Below are 16,992 nucleotides of genomic sequence, written 5' to 3'. Positions count from 1 at the left end.
TACCAAAAAAAAAAAAATGCAGCCTGTTTCAAACTGTTGAATATTTAAATTTACCTAAACAAAGCATGTGGCCTTGGAACCGCCTGTAATTTTGAGTGGGTCGATAAAGGCTATGCCCCCTCTTATCGGGTCCTCCCCTGTGCAGGATCTCTTCCCCTCCCCAGGTGATCCTTTACATACCATTACAGAACTGAGAATCTACGACTAAACATTAGGACTTTTTAGACGGAGGTAAGTGACCCCGTTTTCCCCGCTGTGCGGTGGTCTGGATGCAGCCCTGCCTGTTTACCCGTCTCCCATTATTACCCAGTCCCCCAACCCACAGGAAGGGTGGTACATTCCACAAGTCACCCACTAAAGATCTTTGCAATGTTAAAAAATGGGAGCTTTCCTCCCTGGGCTGCCTGGTGGGCTTTGTTTTTAAGCCAGGCACTTTGGAATGCAGCTGCGCAGTTCGGGGCAGAAGATTAAATTAATTTGTAACCCTTCCCTCCCATTTGGAGAGGGTTTAGTAAATCCTTCCCCCCTTAATTGAAACCCTATTTCAAGGTGGCTTCTGTTGCTTGCTCTCTTCCCAATTTAACCTCCCGAGCACTTAAACGTGGGTAAATTGCAGTTATATCCTCATGGATTCTTTTTAAAATTGTGCCATAAGGGGACGGCGGAATTGGTAGAGATAAAAAGGGGAAATGACATGGCTTCTCTTTGCAGTATTTAATATTTATCAGGGCTTTTGTCGGGGGACTGTTAAGGTGATTTTAAACCTTGTACCTGAAAATCTACAAATTGATCTTGGGAATGAAATCTCTACGCCGTGGTTTCAGGTAATCCAGTTGTTATGTTTGGGTTTTAAAGAGAGACAGGGAAAAAAAAAACCAAAAACCCACTTTCCAGCGTCTGGTTTGCTCCAAACGTGCCGCTTTTTTCCTCTAAATGGAGAGTTTAGCAGCAGTGCACAATCTAAATGCAAAATCTTGAGATGGAAATTTAATTGTGTAAAATGTGCACAAAGTAATTAAGAACAAATTTTAGAACATTTCAGACTATAAAGTACTTCTTTAGCTCGATCACAAGCAGTATTGTAAGTGCTTATTTTCAATTTGCAGTTATGCTGAGAAACATGGAATGTGACTAAATGAAGCCATCCTCTGCTTTTCAGAATAACTGTAAATTAAAAAAAACAACAACAAAGTTGCAAGTCGCACAGACTTAATCTGGGGGTTTAGAGGGTGGGGGAGGCTTTATAGCACCCTTATCAAAAACAGCATTGCAAAGGGCATCGGGCTCAAATCCTAATAATTATTAACTTTGTGAATAAATGCATTTGATCTCAGACCGACAACTTTAGGGAATTCTACCTGTTGGACCATCTAGTCCAGCCCAGATAGTGAACTAACGAGACCTGCCTGAGAGACCGGAAGTGGACAACCTGTCAGGGTTCCAAGTAACACACTCAACGTTATCAAAACCCTGAGGCTAAGGTGTTCCTCAAAGTTCAGATTTATTAGGCATATCATATCTGGCAAATCTGGTGAAAACCCGACTCTGAAAGTCCTGTGGTTTTCCCCACCCAAATTAAAAATCAAAGTTCTTTCCCCCAGCCCATATGTCTGTCACCTGGTCACCATCTAAACTCCAGTTGGTTTCAATCCACGCCTTCCCAACACCTGGTGAGAATGTCCTTGGTTCCCAGGAGAAAGAATCTTGTTATGGCTACAAATCCCCCAGCTATCTCTATCACCCCACCACCACCCATTCCCATGGCTACAGCCAGCCCTACTGTGGCAGCCCTGAAGGTGCTTCAAAATGGCTTCAGGGTTGACAAAAGCAATGCTTCCTATAAAACTCCAGGTCAAGTTTCCTTAAAAGTTCTAGCAACTTTGCTTTAGATCACATTTGTCTAACGCAGAGGCCTCCAAACTTGACTACTTTAAGACTTGTGGACTTCAACTTCTCAACTTCTCCAGCCAGCTGTTGAAGTCCACAAATCTTAAAGTTGCCAAGTTTGGGGGCCCCTGGTCTAATGTGTTCCAGCTAAAGTCCCTTCAGATGGTTAGAACTTAGAATAACAGAGTTGGAAGGGACCTTATGCTTTCAGTTGGACAGCCAATGCATCTGGAGACAACCAGGCAAGGAAGCTTGCACTAGACAATTATTCTAAACATTGTCACTAACGTTAAAGCTTTCTAAAATATCAATTAATTATCAATATTTATATGCACAGAGCATGTTGTGGACTAAGAATCATGGTTGAACAAGCTAAAATGAGTACAAAGGCCAAAGTCTTTAACACAATCACATGGAAAATGTAGATGGTAGTAAGTTCATGTTATTAAAATTTGTTAGATTGCGTATAATTAACATATAGGTTCTATGCATGAAGAAACCCGTATTTTGGATGAAGTATCAATATTTAGATTATGATCTAAGAATGGTTTCCAATTTAACCTGAAACTTGTGTGCATCTTTTAATGTAGAAGAATCAGAGATGGTTCTCAAGGAACAGGTCTCAGGCCTATTGATGGCCACGGAGGTCATGATGAGAACTTGGGACGTAAGAGCTACATACCTTGGTACCTGACAGAGAGACAGGAATGTCTTAAGTGGCTCCGTTGTCTCAGATCTTACCTTGTTTTGGCTTGGGGGTAGAATTTCCAGTATCTTCGTACCGCCTGTGGTTTGGTCCGGTGTCCTTGGTCCTGTCTTGCTGGCAGAGGTCACACTTAACCAACATCATCTCTTGGGTATTTCCCCAAGGGCTTTCGGAGGTGAGGCTGAGGCGACGCTTGTCATTTGGTCAGAGGGGGTTATTGTCCAGCCACTGCCTCATTTTCTGCGTTGTCTTGCCAATGGTCAAGAGAGGCGCCATCTTCCTGCGACCTCAGCCTGTGGCAGGCAACTCTGCTTTAAAGGAATGTTCTGGAGTTCTGGAGCAGAGGGCGACAAACGAGAACGATTAGGATTTAAAATAAGATGTTCCTGGGTGAGGGAATAGATGCGCTAAGTGGCTGAGCCTGGAGGATTCCAGAGGTAAGGCGGAAAACAGGACTCTGTTCTCAAACTTACAACGTGCTATCAAGACTTTCCGGGTTACCTTCTCGCTGCGCTTTTCTGTTTTCAGTTTCCTTTTGAGGGTTATCAATCAGTGGAGTCCACACCGCTCATGTTATGCAGGAACAATGCAAAGCCCTAATTTGTTTTATCTGAGAGCTTCTCTTCCCCCGCCCTCCAGTCTTTTGGCGTCCACGCTTTAGCTGTTAGCCTATTTATAAATCTAAATCTACATACAGAGGTCATTGGTTGGCTGAACTTAAAACCATTTTACTCAGTAAATTTAATTAAGAAAATACAGTGCAACTCATAAGCAAATGAGTTTTTCCTAGTTTTAAACCAAACCATCCTCTTGAGTGTTGATTGCCTTGCTCGACCCCTGGTGATACAGAAACAGGCAAAATTAAAAAGGACATTAAAGCTTCATTAAATCTGAAACACATTTAGTACAGTGACATATCTGCAGGCTATTTCGGGGGATTACAGATTACCTTGACAATCTTGGACTGGGGCAGGGGTGGGGGGACAGCCCTCGCCCCCAGCCCAGTCAAACAAAGGTTCTGGCCATGGCTGGCGTCTTTAGGGTTGCCTTGTTAAAGCCAGAGCCCTTCCCTACGGAAGCCCTGGCTTAGACCTTGCAAATATAGTGCCGTCAGAAGGTGTGTGCTCTCCACGGCAATAATTTCTATGTCGAGAAAACCAATTCTGCACTCAGAATATATTTGCGTAACCTGGCCTGATTTGCATAAATCTTCCTCTGCACCCATTTGAGTATTATTTGAAAAGGGCATTGTCATCATCCTAAATGTTGATCTCTTGTTGCGGCTTCTATTCAGAAGAGCAAGCAGTCCAGGCCTTGGCCGTGTTCGCACTCGAGCTCCTCGACTTTCGACTGCAGTTTGATCCCAAAGTATATGTGGCTAGGCAAAACGTTCATTAAGTGAGTTTTTTGCCTCATGTTACAACCTTTCTTGCCACAGTAGTTAAAGTTAACAACGTAATTGTTAAGTTAGTCGCGTGATTCTGAAGTGGATTGGGCTTCCCCGTTAACTAAGTCAACCTAGAACGCAGGGAGGGCGATCCATCAAGGAACACATCCGTGCATTCAGCGAAACCAGTGGGAAGCTCCCCGTTTTGCCCGAGCGGATGCTGGTTCGTTTTTTCAGAACAAGCCTGGACCAGCAAATGAGCCGAGTAACCGCCTATCGGGACATCCCGAACCGGCTCTTGGAGTGGTTCTGAGGAGCCGTCAAAGTCGACGGGGCATTACTTGCTAGCGACATGAGGAAGCCGCCAGGAACCAGAGACAGAGGGCAACCAGACCAGAGGCCACCAAGCCGACGGGACAGCACACCACCACGATCTGTCCCAAAACCAACCCTCTCACAAAGCCCAGTTAAATGCTACTAATGTGTGTGTGCATGGGGGGTAGGGCACATGGCAGTGGCATGCGCAACCCCAGATTCGAAACCAGGGTCGAAACCACCACCCAGGCAGTGCCGGACCTTTTAACTCCCAATCAATCCTTTTGAAGTTTTGGAAGTTTGGCTCGAGACTCATGATTTAAATGTGGGTAACTGCCGGAATCCTGACACTTGGCTTGTCAGAAGGTCACAAAAGGGGATCCCATGATCCCCAGACACTGCAAGTGTCATAAATTAGAATAGAAATAGAAATAAGAATAGAATAGAGTAGAATAGAGTAGAGTAGAATAGAATAGAATAGAATAGAATAGAATAGAATAGAATAGAATAGAATAGAATAGAATAGAATAGAACAGAAATAGAAATAAAACAGAATTCTTTATTGGCCAAGTGTGATTGGACACACAAGGAATTTGTCTTGGTGCAAATGCTCTCAGTGTACACAAAAGAAAAGATACGTTCGTCAAGAGTCAAGAATCATTAAATACAACACTTAATAATAATCATAGGATACAATAAGCAATCAAATCATACTAGGAAATAATATAAATTGTAAGGATACAAACAACAAAGTTACAGTCATGCAGTCACAAGCGGGAGGGATGGGTGATAAGGAGTGAAGAGAAGATTAATAGTAATAGTAATAGTAATACAGACAAATAGTTGGACAGTGTTGAGGGAATTATTTGTTTAGCAGAGTGATGGCGTTCGGGGAAAAACTGTCCTTGGGTGTAGTTGTTCTGGTGTGCAGTGCTGTATAGCATCGTTTTGAGGGAAGGAGTTGAAACCGTTTATGTCCGGGATGTGAAGGGCCTGTAGATACTTTCACAGCCCTCTTTTTGACTAGTGATTATGAACCAGTTGTCAAATGTTCGAATGTAAATCACGTGACCATAGGGATGCCGAAACAGTCATAAGTGTGGAAAAACAGACATAAGTCCCTTTTTCCAGTGCCACTGTAACGTTGAATGGTCACTAAACAGACTGTCGTAAGCCGAGGAATGTATACAAGTAGCTCTCAATTTACCATTTCTTCATCGATCGACATCAAAACGTCACTAAAGAAAGTTAGTGGGGAAAGCCAGACTTGCTTAACGACTGCAAATGCACGGACCCACTTAACAGCAAGAGAGAGAGGAAAAAAAAAAGATGATGAAATTGGACTCCCTTTGCTTAGTTCATGGAAATTCTGGTGCCAGTTGCGGTTGCAACTCCAGGATCCGCCCGTGTGCCGTTTTCTCGGGCCCGTGGGGTGCAAGGCAACGAGGCGGTGACCCTCTTGGGCCGGTTCACCTTGGAGCCCCTCTGTCTCAAAATCAACGTGGTAACGAAAAGCAGTCCCAGCCAGTGCCTCAGCTCGACGGGAGGATTTGAACCCATCGCCGTAGGGCTGAACTGAGCCAGCCAACAGAGAGTGGAGGGAGCAGAGCGCCATGGTTTTTGGGAGGCTGCCTGCCTTCACGAGCGAAAGGCAGGACTTGGCTTCCTCGGTGGATGGAGGCCGTCCAAGCACCTTGGCACTTTTTCCCGTGTTCATGGTGACCGACAGCTCTTCATCCAAATAGCTCCAATCTCTTAGCAACTGAAAATGCAAAGAGAGGCCACAGAATTGAAAAAGGCCCATATTTTGTTTACGAGCAGAGAATTTGGCCGGGCAGGCAGGCCGACAAATAGATGTGTTAACAGATCTGCTGCTCATTTATGGATAGCTTTTCAAAATATTGCCGTTTTGCTTATCCATTAAGTGTTTTTTTTTTAAAAAAAAATCTGATTCTGTCTCTCTCTCTTTTGCCCTCAAAACCATTCTGAACCGTAACCCCCCTTCCTTTTGCTCAGCCCCTAATGCAAATCTCTCTAACTAGACCCTTTTTTTTTCTTCCCTTCCAGCTTGCTCTCGGGAGGTTCCCCTATCCTCAGGTAAGACGTTCGTTGCTGCCTCATTGATTCCTGTGGATGAAGTTGCAACAAGCAATTGTGTCAGTCTTTGTGGTTCATATAAATCTGCCCCATTAAATCAAAAAGCAATCACTTCAGAGTTGTCCAAAACCACCATGGATTTTGTCCTCCTTTTAAGGTCCAAGATTTATTTATTTTTATCCCTCTTAGACTGTTTCCCGGAGCGGAGCTTAGAGTGAGTTTGAAGCCGAGCAAATTTGCTTTTCTGCCTTCCTGTCAACACGCTGGCTGAAAGTGATTGTGTGTCAAAATCCAGTGTGTTTAGAGCAGCGTTTCTCAACCTCAGGAAATTTAAGATAGGTGGACTTCCATCTCCCAGAATTCCCCAGCCAGCATTCCGGGAGTTGACGTCCACCTATTTTAACATTCCCAAGGTTGAGAAAATAGTGCGCTTAAAGAACGAGGGAGATTCTGGGACTTGAAGTCCACAGATATTGAAGTAGAATTTCATTTTTTTTTTAGAAAAAGAAGAACACAAACGCTTCACGAACGCTTCTTTATATGAAACTCTTTGCATGAGTTTATTTTGGGGGAAAGATTTGGTTGGTTGGAAGAGGGTGGAAGCCACTAATCCCAGTCAGGGTCACCGTTAGCCATGGCTTATGCCCAGAGACTCCGCTGCTTCCCTGTCGTTCTTGTCCATGTCTGGGTTGGTTTTCAGAAAGAAGAACTTACTGTGCATATCCCTCTTTCATTGGATTGGCCTTGAAAATTGGTCAGCATTCCAGCAACCCCCCACTCCAACCAATAACTCCGAGACAGACACCGCTCAAAAATTCTCTTTTATTTGGATAGTGACCGGCACAACTGGGGGAATCCGGAATCTGAAAATCCCAGGATTCCCTGCAATAATCAAAACCACAAATCCAACCCGCTACACCCGCCATCCCACCCCGTGCCCCAATCCTCATCCGTCCCACCTGAAGACTTCTCTTCACCTGTGCACACAATAGCATGGTTGGATGTTGCAAAAGGCCTGTTTTGCACACAGGGGTCCTTGAAAGTTGTGCCTCCAGCCACCATTGACCATGCAGGAATGCCATGTTTTATAAAAGGATGGGAGTGACGGGGGTAAGCGGGCCTTTATCAGCAGGCTGACTTGACCTTTCAAAATATACAGGTAGTCCCCTATTTACGACCACAGTTGAGCCCAGGGTTTCTGTTGCTAAGTGAGAAATTTGTTAAATGAGTTTTGCCCCATTTTTACGACCTGTCTTGCCACAGTTGCTAAGTGAATCACTGCGGTTCCCTTAACACGGTTGGATTTCATTACGAAGCCGAATCTTTACGGATTTCTACAATAAGCATCACAACCAAAGCGAGTTGTGCCCCCTTCTCACAAGCAAATCTGGAAAGCCAGATTCACATAACAACCGGGTTATGAATTCTTCAACTGCAGCTATTTACTTAACGACCGTGGCGAAGAAGGTCGTAAAACGGGGCAAAACTCATTAAATGAACATCTTATTTAATAATAGAAATGTTGGGCTCCGACGAGGACTACCCGCAGTGTAATTTTTGTCATTCAACATTTCGTATTTTTCCCCGTACTTTTGCGTTCTTTCTTTAAGATTCTAGTCCATCGTGTCTTCGACATTAATGCAACTCTTGTCCCTTGGCCAGTTGCCCCACGGCATGTTGGTCGTGGTTTAGACCCCTCCCTAGAGGTGGACCACCCATTTTTGCTCCTGGCTTTGACTGCGCAAATCTTCCATGGACACTTATGGTCCTTAAGAGGTTTAGTTTACTTTACTTTACATTAACTTTATTGCCATTGCACCTCGTACAACAAAATTAAGAATTTGTCATAATGTACACGGAAGACGGTATTTAATTTCGTTGTACGAGGTGCAACGACAATAAAGTAAACTAAAAACGAAACTAAATTAAATACCACCTTCCGTGTACATTATGACCATGAAAATAAACACAAACACACTTCCTTCACATTCTATATAATTGAATTGAAAACCCCTGATATTGCATTAATATTTAGTAGAATTCAAAAGAGTTACTGCCCTGGGATAGAAGCTGTTTTTCAGCCTATTTGTGCTTGTTTCTTAATATTCTGTACCGTCTGCCAGATGGTAATAGTTCAAAAAAAAAATAAGGGTGCCCAGGATGAGACGGATCTTTGAGGATGTTTTGAACTTTCTTAAGGCAGCGGGAGCTATAAAGCACTTCCAAAGAGGGGAGAGGGCAACCCATGATCCTCTGGGCAATGACATTAACCCTCTGGAGTGACATCCTATCAGCCCCTGTGCAATTGGCAAACCTTACGGAGGTTTATAAAGTGGGAGAAATCCTGTGATACACAGATTAAAATTTAATTACTGAAAGCGGCATGTTTATTCCTCGCCCATCCTTAACCCCAATGAAAACATTTGTTGTACTTGTCAGGGGATGGCACAAATGCATTTATCATTCCAGGCAGTTGCAATACTGCAAAGTTGCAATTCTCCTGCACCGGCAGAGGAAGAGGAAGCCGCCTATTCCCCTGGTGAATGGCGGTCTCTTTCCCTAACCTCCTCATTGATACAGGCCAAAGGGCCGGGAGGCATCTCTGATTTAAAACCGGTGTTGGTCTGTGCTCTTTAAGCATCTATTAACTTGTTATTATTATGCAAATGAACCATGCTAATTTATGCACGGTTAGATTATGCAGATGCCTCACCGCTGTGGTTATTGAATAATAGGAAGCAATTTGATCTCTTCCTTGTGTTTGGAAGTACTTTATCTTTTTTTTAAAAAAAAAAATTGAACTAATTCTCTGATACATGTCCGGTTTTGAAGATTTAGTAGATCAATCCATGCTTATTCTCAATTTGCTGCTGTTGGGTGGTTCTATTTAAACCGGCAGTTGTCTGGTGTTGGGGCTTTACAGATACAGATTAACAGAGTTGGAAGGAACTTTGTAAGTCATCTAATCCAACCCCCCTTCCCAAAAAATCCATTCACAAATGCTACACACCAAGTCCAAAAGCGCATAGTGGCAGAGGAAGAAATATATTACTGCAAGAATGCTTATTATACTGACCAGCAAAGTTGGAAAAGGCTCAGGAGTGAGTGGGGTCTTTCAAAGGACGCTGAATAAGTAGCCAGGTGCCTGGGCAACAGGTGAGCGATGGCTTTCAACGTGGGCAAAATTAAAACCGTTCAAAAGAAAATGTGGGGCTGGAGTAGGACTTCTTGACACTTCTTATAGCGACGGGAATTAGTTAACCTCAGCATGATAAGCATGAGGCCTGTCTCTGGTTGAACAGTTGTAAATCATGTTGGTCGTTAAGTGAGTCATCACGCGATAGCACCCAATTTTACAGCCCTTTTAAGCGGACATGGCAGTTGTAAAGCGAACGCCGTGGTTAGCAAATCCATTGTCTGCATTGGGCGTTTTTGGTCTAGAAACTGGAAGTAAACGCCGGTTTAAGACGACAAAAAAAGGAAACCGCAGTCATGTGACCTCGGGACTCTGTAAATGGCCGTCAATGCAAGCCTGTTACTACACGCCCCAAATGCAGTCACATGACCGGGGGGGCGGAGCTTCAGAATTCCAAATCCAGGCCATAAGTTCCTTTTTTCAGAATTGGTTATAATTTCGAAGAGTCCCGAAGCGGCCAGTTTATAAATCAAGGACTACCTGTACCATAGTTTTCTCAGTCCGGGAGCGAAAATCACAGTCGTGTTTCAGGATCGCACTGCAATATCCTCTGGTTTCTCAGCCAGCTGGACTGCAACATAGGGGTAGGTTACACACACACACACCCCCCAAAAAAAAACCCTTTGGTTTTAGTGTAGAAATGCCAAAAAGCTCTTGGGAAGAATGTGAGTGACAGCTCTGTGAAGTGCGACTTCTCTTTGAGCCTCCACCTCCTTCTCTCGCCTGCTCTGTGTAAGAGGCTAGAAGTGAATCTCTTTGGGGCAGGAAGCCCCGTTTCCATCTGTTCTTTGTTTTGGTAACAGACAGAGAAACTACCAGGCTGTTTGCTTTTCAGATCAGAGAGAGGGAATAGAGAGCCTCCGGTGTCGGGGAAGAGCGCCCAGGGCACGGAAGCCCCCCTGCAAAATTCTGTGTCTGCTTCCTGTGCGATGCGCTCCTTGTTCCTAGGCATGAAAACAAGATGTCAAAACATTTATATTAGGATGATGCTGTCGCTGATGCAGGGTGAACGTTATTGTCCTTTTTTTTTTCCCCGTTTGCAGTTTATTTGCAATTGTCAGTTTGCAGGGAAAACATTTCAATATTGTGATAATTAGAGGAAACGCTTGCTCCTGCCAGGTGTTTTTTTTTTTTACAAGCAGCGGCCACAGTTTGCTAAACCCTAGGAAATTGCGGAGATGTTTGGTGCTTATCTATAATTGTACATATTTGTTGGCAAGGGTAAAAAAAAAAATGTTCTGAAAGAATGTCAATTTTAGCTCCTCTAAATTCCTCTTTTGTTCCCCACAAAAAGAGATTTAGAAGAATTCCTTCTATCCTGACAGAGATCATTGTCATGTTCTACATGTTGAGTCAACCATCTAAGCAACTGCAGAATCGTCCTTTTGAAATTAGTTTCTATTTTGGGCCCCAAATCTCTGGTTCTGCATTTGTGGTACCAGTGTGGTTTTGACGTAATTTTTTTCCCGGTCCAACAGGGAGGAGATTCTGCTAGGGCTACATTGTTTGGAGTTGTGCAGGATTCTTGCAAGGGTCCGGTTTCTTGGAGAAACCTGCAGGAAATAAAAGTCGCCTCTTTCCTTTAACAGAGATGCCCGCTGTCTCGATTAGATAAAAGGTGGCAGTCTTATCATCAGGAAATTTTGAGAGATGCTTAAGAATTGTCCCCGATGGTGCTTAAACTGCTCCTTGGCCGCATTTAGAGGAAACGCCGCTTTTTGGCTGCCAGAGATTGTGAGGAAATATCTCCAGCGATTTCTTCTGAATCTGGCTAAAGACCCTTCCCCGTCTTTTCGGATACACTTGCAGATCTTTGTTAATAAATTACATCAAACGATTTGAAGTTTGGAAGGAAGGATGCCTGGTCCCCTCCTCCTCCTCCTTCTTCCTCCTTTAAAAAAAAAAAAAAAAAAGCAAATCTGAGTAAATAGTGCCCCTGGTATTGTAAAGCTTTGAATGTTTTCACACCCCATTAATTTATTACTTCTCCTTCATCTTTAAATTTCATTTTTTTTTTCCATAAAAAAAAAAATTCCAGCTCCCTGCTGTTTGTGAGATTTCCATCTTGTTGTTAATTTTCTCTGCTCCATATGGAGCACCAGACATTTCACCTGGAGGCTGTACTAGATTTTCCTGTAGTGATCGCACTTCCGGAGGGCAGAGCTGTCATTTCGGGTTCCTTGTGCATCTGTCTGTGCCAGGCTTTCTTCCACTGGCACAAGAGAGTGGGAATAACAAATGGGGTGCACCTGAGATTTGGGTGAGGGTGTGCGTGGCTGGTGTGGGTCTCTGCAAGCAGGTTTTGTCTCAGGTTTGAGACCATCACACCTACCACGTCGCCTCACTTGGTGGACTCCAACCTGAATGCAGGAAGCAGAGAGAAGAGGGGAGAGAGAGAGAGAGAGAGAGAGAAAGAAGTAAATATTTCATCCTGCCTTGTCATTGATTAGAATAGAGCCTTTAATTTCATCTCACCCCATGTTGCGATTAATTTGCATTCTTTGTCAGAAGTTAATGGAGTTTTTTATGGTTCAGTTTGAAATCCTTGAAGACATCAGTGAGTTGATCTGATGTTTATACAACCGCCAGCGGAAATTTTTTTGCTTTTGATTGATGGGAAGCGTGGTGTTTCTTCCAAACGGCTTTTAAAGCTGTTTTTAAGAATTATTTGAATAAAATGCAAGCGAGATATTGTTATAATGAGCAAGATTATCTGTTAAAAATCTGTTTCAAATAAGGAGCATGATAAGTAGAAGACGGGAGGGAGGGAGAAGAAGCTCTCTTCCTCCTCCTCCTCCCCCCCCCCACAAAAAAAGAAAGAAGTGGCAAATTGCAGAGACGCCTGTTCCACACAATCCTCGAGCCGGCTTTGAAATGCCCGATTGCAAACCTGGAAGGTGAGAGACCAGCGGAAGGAGCCTTTCCCTGCGCTCTGCCTTCCAAGGGGCAACTTTTGTCTTCCCCCTTGTTTAATCACGGCCAATTGCAAGCCAGGGTTTGCAACTTTCCCTTCTCTCCTGCCAGCCTTTTCATGCCTGGCTGTGGCCCAACGGTTTGATGAAGTGTGTGGCTGCCTTGCGCCTAACTCAAAGGGACAAGACGGCGAGGCCAGTTAGCTCAGCAAAATGATGACATATTGCTTTGCTTTCCGGACAGAGGCAGCCGCGTCCAGGGCCACAGAAACCGAAGTGTGAGTAATCGAGAGGGCTTGAGGAGCCTGTGTGCCTTGCGTAGGTGGATTGGGTAAAGGGAGGTTTTGCCATCCAAAGTGCAGCTAAATGAGAGGAGTTGTTGGTGGAAAAAACCAGAGGCCTCTGTGGAGGTGGACAACGTGAAGTTTCAAGGTGGAAGAGAGAATCTTTCGCACAAATAACAGCCTTAGGCAGGCGGCTCTTGCTAGGGAAGGAAAGACTGTCGTCCAGATTGTACCTTCACAAAGATATTATTAATTATTTAAATTATATAAAATTAAACACAAGGGTCGGAACATCTCTCTCTCTCTCTCTCTCTCTCTCTCTCTCTCTCTCTCTCTCTCTCTCTCTTCGTCTTCTCTGGCCTCAAAATGGGGACATTACTCAGCTGTTCCTCCTACAGTAGAATTTCTTCATTTTAGTAGTTTATTAATCCACAATCCAAAATGCCAGAGATGATCGCAAAACTCTTTATTTTATCCTGGAAATTCACCTTTCAAAAATTTGCAGTGAAACTTTTTCCCTCTGTTCCAAGGAGCTTCTTGGTCATTCCGATCTGTGTGAGTTCAATTGAGTCTCCGGGACTTTCTCTTCCGTTAAAAATATTATAACTGCACTTTCCTCACCATGACCCCGACAGACTCTTAAATCAATCACACAGAGAGGTGAAATGTGCACGTTTTGGGCCCCTCTGAAAGTTTGCAATGATGAAATCATCGTCTGTTATCGTCCCATAATATTTGCATTCATCCATTCATTGAGGGAGAGGCGGTTTCATCTCACATGATCACTAAGAATAAAAACTATGTACACTACGACTACCTTGCAAAGCCAACCACAGGAAGGAGATGACCCCCCCTCCCCCCCAAATATATGTATATTGTAAAGGTTAAAAACAACCAGCTTTTAGAAGCCCAGCCCCCCTCGAGCCAGCTTTCCACAACGGAGTAATCTCATCTCGTCTGAAGCCCCGTCTTGGCTCCTGACTAAGGCGTCTTCTTCCCTGGGAGGAATGGATCCGCTTTCTGATCTTCTCGAAGGAAAACCGTCCACCTCGACAGGCCTTTAAAGATTGCCCTCCATCCTCGGTGCCAATAGTGAGAAGACAGCCGACGGAAGACTTCCAAAATGTAAACGGTGTAAAATGACTTTCTTAAGGCCGACCGACTAAGACGTTTCACCCGCTGCTTCCTGCTGCGTGAATCAAAGGTCCCAAGCTGTCTCCAAGGGCAAACCCAGCTCTCGGGGGACGTTTTCCCCTTAATTCTGTCCGGAAGGGCTGGATCCACAGTATGGATCCAGGAAGGAGGCTGCTGACCAAACTGACCAGAAGTTTTTTTTGGCACCTGAAAAGGCAAGTTGCGCAAACTGCTCTTCAAGCGGGGGGAATATGAAACCCTAGATCCCCACTGAAATGGGTCCAGGGAGTTGGGGACGGGGCGTCTCCTCAGTGGCGCAGTGGTTAGAGTGCAGTACTGCGGACTACTTCTGCTGACTGCTGGTGGCCTTTCAATTTGGCAGATAGGATCTCACTCCGCTCAATGTTGACTCAGCCTTCTGTCCTCCCGAGGTGGGTAAAATGAAGACCCAGAGTGTTGGGCACGATAGGCTGACTCTGTAAACCACTTAGCGGGGGCTGTAAAGCATTGTGAAGCGGCATAGAAGTCTAAGTGCTAGTGCTGTTTCCATTTCTGATGAGACTTCCTAGGAGCACCGCACTATATATTCACACACGGCTTAATTTCTCCAATCCGTGGCCTTTTCAGGAGACGGCAGAGGTGCGGGAAGACCTTGTACGTGGAAGCCCTTCCAGATATGCCGAACACTCCCGGTTGGGGCAGGGGGCGGGGGGGGGGCTGCCCAGCCATATGAAGGGAAGGAAACAGTCAGGAATGCAGTGGGTGGGGAAGTAAGGCAACCGGACTTCCTTTGTTTTTCCCTGAAGACGTTTCGCTTCTCATTCAAGAAGCGTCTTCGGTTCTGACCGAATGGTGGAGAATGGAAGGATTTTCGTGAAAATGGAAGGCTGTACTGTCCTTTGAGCAGTTCCAAGGAGGCTCCATGGCCGTTTGCACTATCCAGGTGACCCTGATGGCACAGATGAATCTCCAAGTGGCCTCAACGACTCTTAGAAAGAATGCCAACCACCAGATGTCTGCAAGGATCCTCCCATCCTCCACCATTCAGTCAGAACTGAAGAAGCTTCTTGGGTGAGAAGCAAAACGTCTTCAAGGAAAAACTAAGGAAGCCCAGTTGCCTCTTGAAATAAAAGCACCTTTGGGACAACCAGGGCCCGGATGACCGAGAATCTCCACGGACCTCCTTCCTTTTGCGGTGCCAAACATTTTTGCAAAAAGCTTTTGATTCAAAAGCCATTTTTTTTCCCCCTTTTGGGGGGGAGAAAAGAAATATTTTGTTTCAGCAATTCCCCCCTCATTATGATTCCTGTTAGTGCAATTGAATTGTGGGTCAAACAACCTTTCATCCAAGGACTTCCATTTAAAAGCAATTCATTTATTTGCAGCATCTTAAAGGGCTGAGTAATTGGCTGTTTTTAATTGAAGCTGTTGCTCCTTCTCCTTGATACCGGCAAGCTCCGAGGTTCTTTTTCTTGTGTGTAATCCATAATATTGACCATGTTTGGCCCGTTTTCATTTTGATGCAGGAGCTACTTGTCAAAGGAAGAGAGAAAGGACATATAATTTTGTTTAACTAGAAAAGCTGCTCCACTGGTATTTTCCTTTTTCAATTGATTGAAGTATCATTTAAACATTTATTTTGTAGAATAATTGAAGAGCAGCAAACTGCCAGTTTCAAAATAACGATGAAATCTGTTGTCATTTAACATATAACTATTCGGAACCATTTAAAAGACATTAAACATTGTTCACATGTGGATGTCAAAATAATGCTGTTTTTCCACAGTGAATTGTAAGAAAAGAAGAGCTTTATTTTATTAGTCTTCACAGAAAATAAAGGAATTAATCTATTATTTACTGTTTCAATTTTTTTAAAAAAAGACTTAAAGTTCATTTTATATTCAGTTTTCTCCCTGAATATGTGCAGAACACCTACAAATATGTAGATTTCCATGAACTGATACATCCTGTTCTTATCAAAATATAGTTTAAAATTCAGTATCGTTTTCCTATTTAAGAATAAATTATGACTGTTGCATTACAGCACATAAGACTGGCTTACATGCAGTTTCTGTGAGTCAGTGGAATGGGTACAGATGCAATTATCTGTAGATACCTTTTCAATAATATCATAATAGAAAATGCATTATATCACTTTCTTTGTTTGGACAGCCTGAGCTACCCAAATAGAGTGAAACCCAGTGTAGTTTTTTTTGGCACGGTATACCTGCAGAGCTCAAGTGCTGTGGAAAAATGGATTGCTTTGTGGAATAATTCTGAATGCCACGAATGCCAGAACAAAACATATGAGGGATTATTTTTTTATTTCCAAAATGTTTCAGGAGAAGAGCTTCCCATAGTTCTTCATGTATTTCCATAACTGGGTAGCTGAAGAGAAGGAGGCAGAAGTACATCACGAGGATGAGATGTATATGTTGGCATGAAAAAAGATCGAGTGTTGCTTTGATCCCAAAACAGATTATTTATAGAAGTAAATTATCATATTAATATAATCAAAGGGAGGTAGCTTTATTTTTTAGTATTTAGAGCTTAGAATGCATTGCAAGTATGTTGTCAGTGTAACTTTGCACTTTATACCGTTTTAACTTCATTTTCACTTTCTGTTTTATGATCTGCTAATCTGCAATTCCAGCAGATTTATTAGTATGAGCAGTTGCTACAACTGTATTTAAGGAAACTTCCAGGAGAGGAGCCAAATATTAAGGAAAGCATGGTTGAGTTGGTCCCTAAGCTGCAGAAGACAGGATTCTTTTAGAGTCTCTTGACTGAAGAAAGCGGCGCTTTTTTCATTATTCAAGGAAGAATAACAGAGGAAGAAATAGAGAAGTAGAATTGGATGCAGGCCAGGCATGTATTTTGCAAAAGTAAAACTTCCATGAATGTAACTATGACATGAAACATATGAAACCTCTTGCATTTTTAACCAGATTTCCCACCCAACCTTCCTGCTGGATGTCCCAAAGGTGTTTTTTTTTTTTTTTCAAAAAGGCAGCTGGACTTGGCTTTTCCTTGAAGACGTTTCGCTTCTCATCCAAGAAGCTTCTTGCATGAGA

At 43.5% G+C, this 16,992-nt stretch overlaps 1 protein-coding gene and 1 long non-coding RNA gene across 8 annotated transcripts in view; one reads left to right on the top strand and one right to left on the bottom strand.

Moving 5' to 3' along the window:
• MAP2K5 (mitogen-activated protein kinase kinase 5) overlaps positions 1 to 16,992 on the top strand; it is a 154,311-nt gene that overhangs the window by 85,065 nt on the left and 52,254 nt on the right. For all 7 annotated transcript variants that reach the window (XM_087941871.1, XM_087941869.1, XM_087941868.1 and 4 more), the window contains one exon: positions 6,363 to 6,392. In XM_087941871.1, the coding sequence (XP_087797997.1) occupies positions 6,363 to 6,392 (30 nt within the window). The remainder of the gene's footprint in view (positions 1 to 6,362; positions 6,393 to 16,992) is intronic.
• LOC148124709 (uncharacterized) overlaps positions 1 to 16,992 on the bottom strand; it is a 529,533-nt gene that overhangs the window by 500,096 nt on the left and 12,445 nt on the right. The window lies entirely within an intron of this gene.

The sequence above is a fragment of the Pseudonaja textilis genome, chromosome 13 (genome assembly GCF_049901715.1).
Source record: "Pseudonaja textilis isolate UNSWEBS1 chromosome 13, rPseTex1.2, whole genome shotgun sequence".
NCBI classification, from domain to species: Eukaryota; Metazoa; Chordata; class Lepidosauria; order Squamata; family Elapidae; genus Pseudonaja; species Pseudonaja textilis.
Note: the sequence above shows the minus strand (reverse complement) of the source record. Positions and strands in the feature narration are given on the sequence as shown.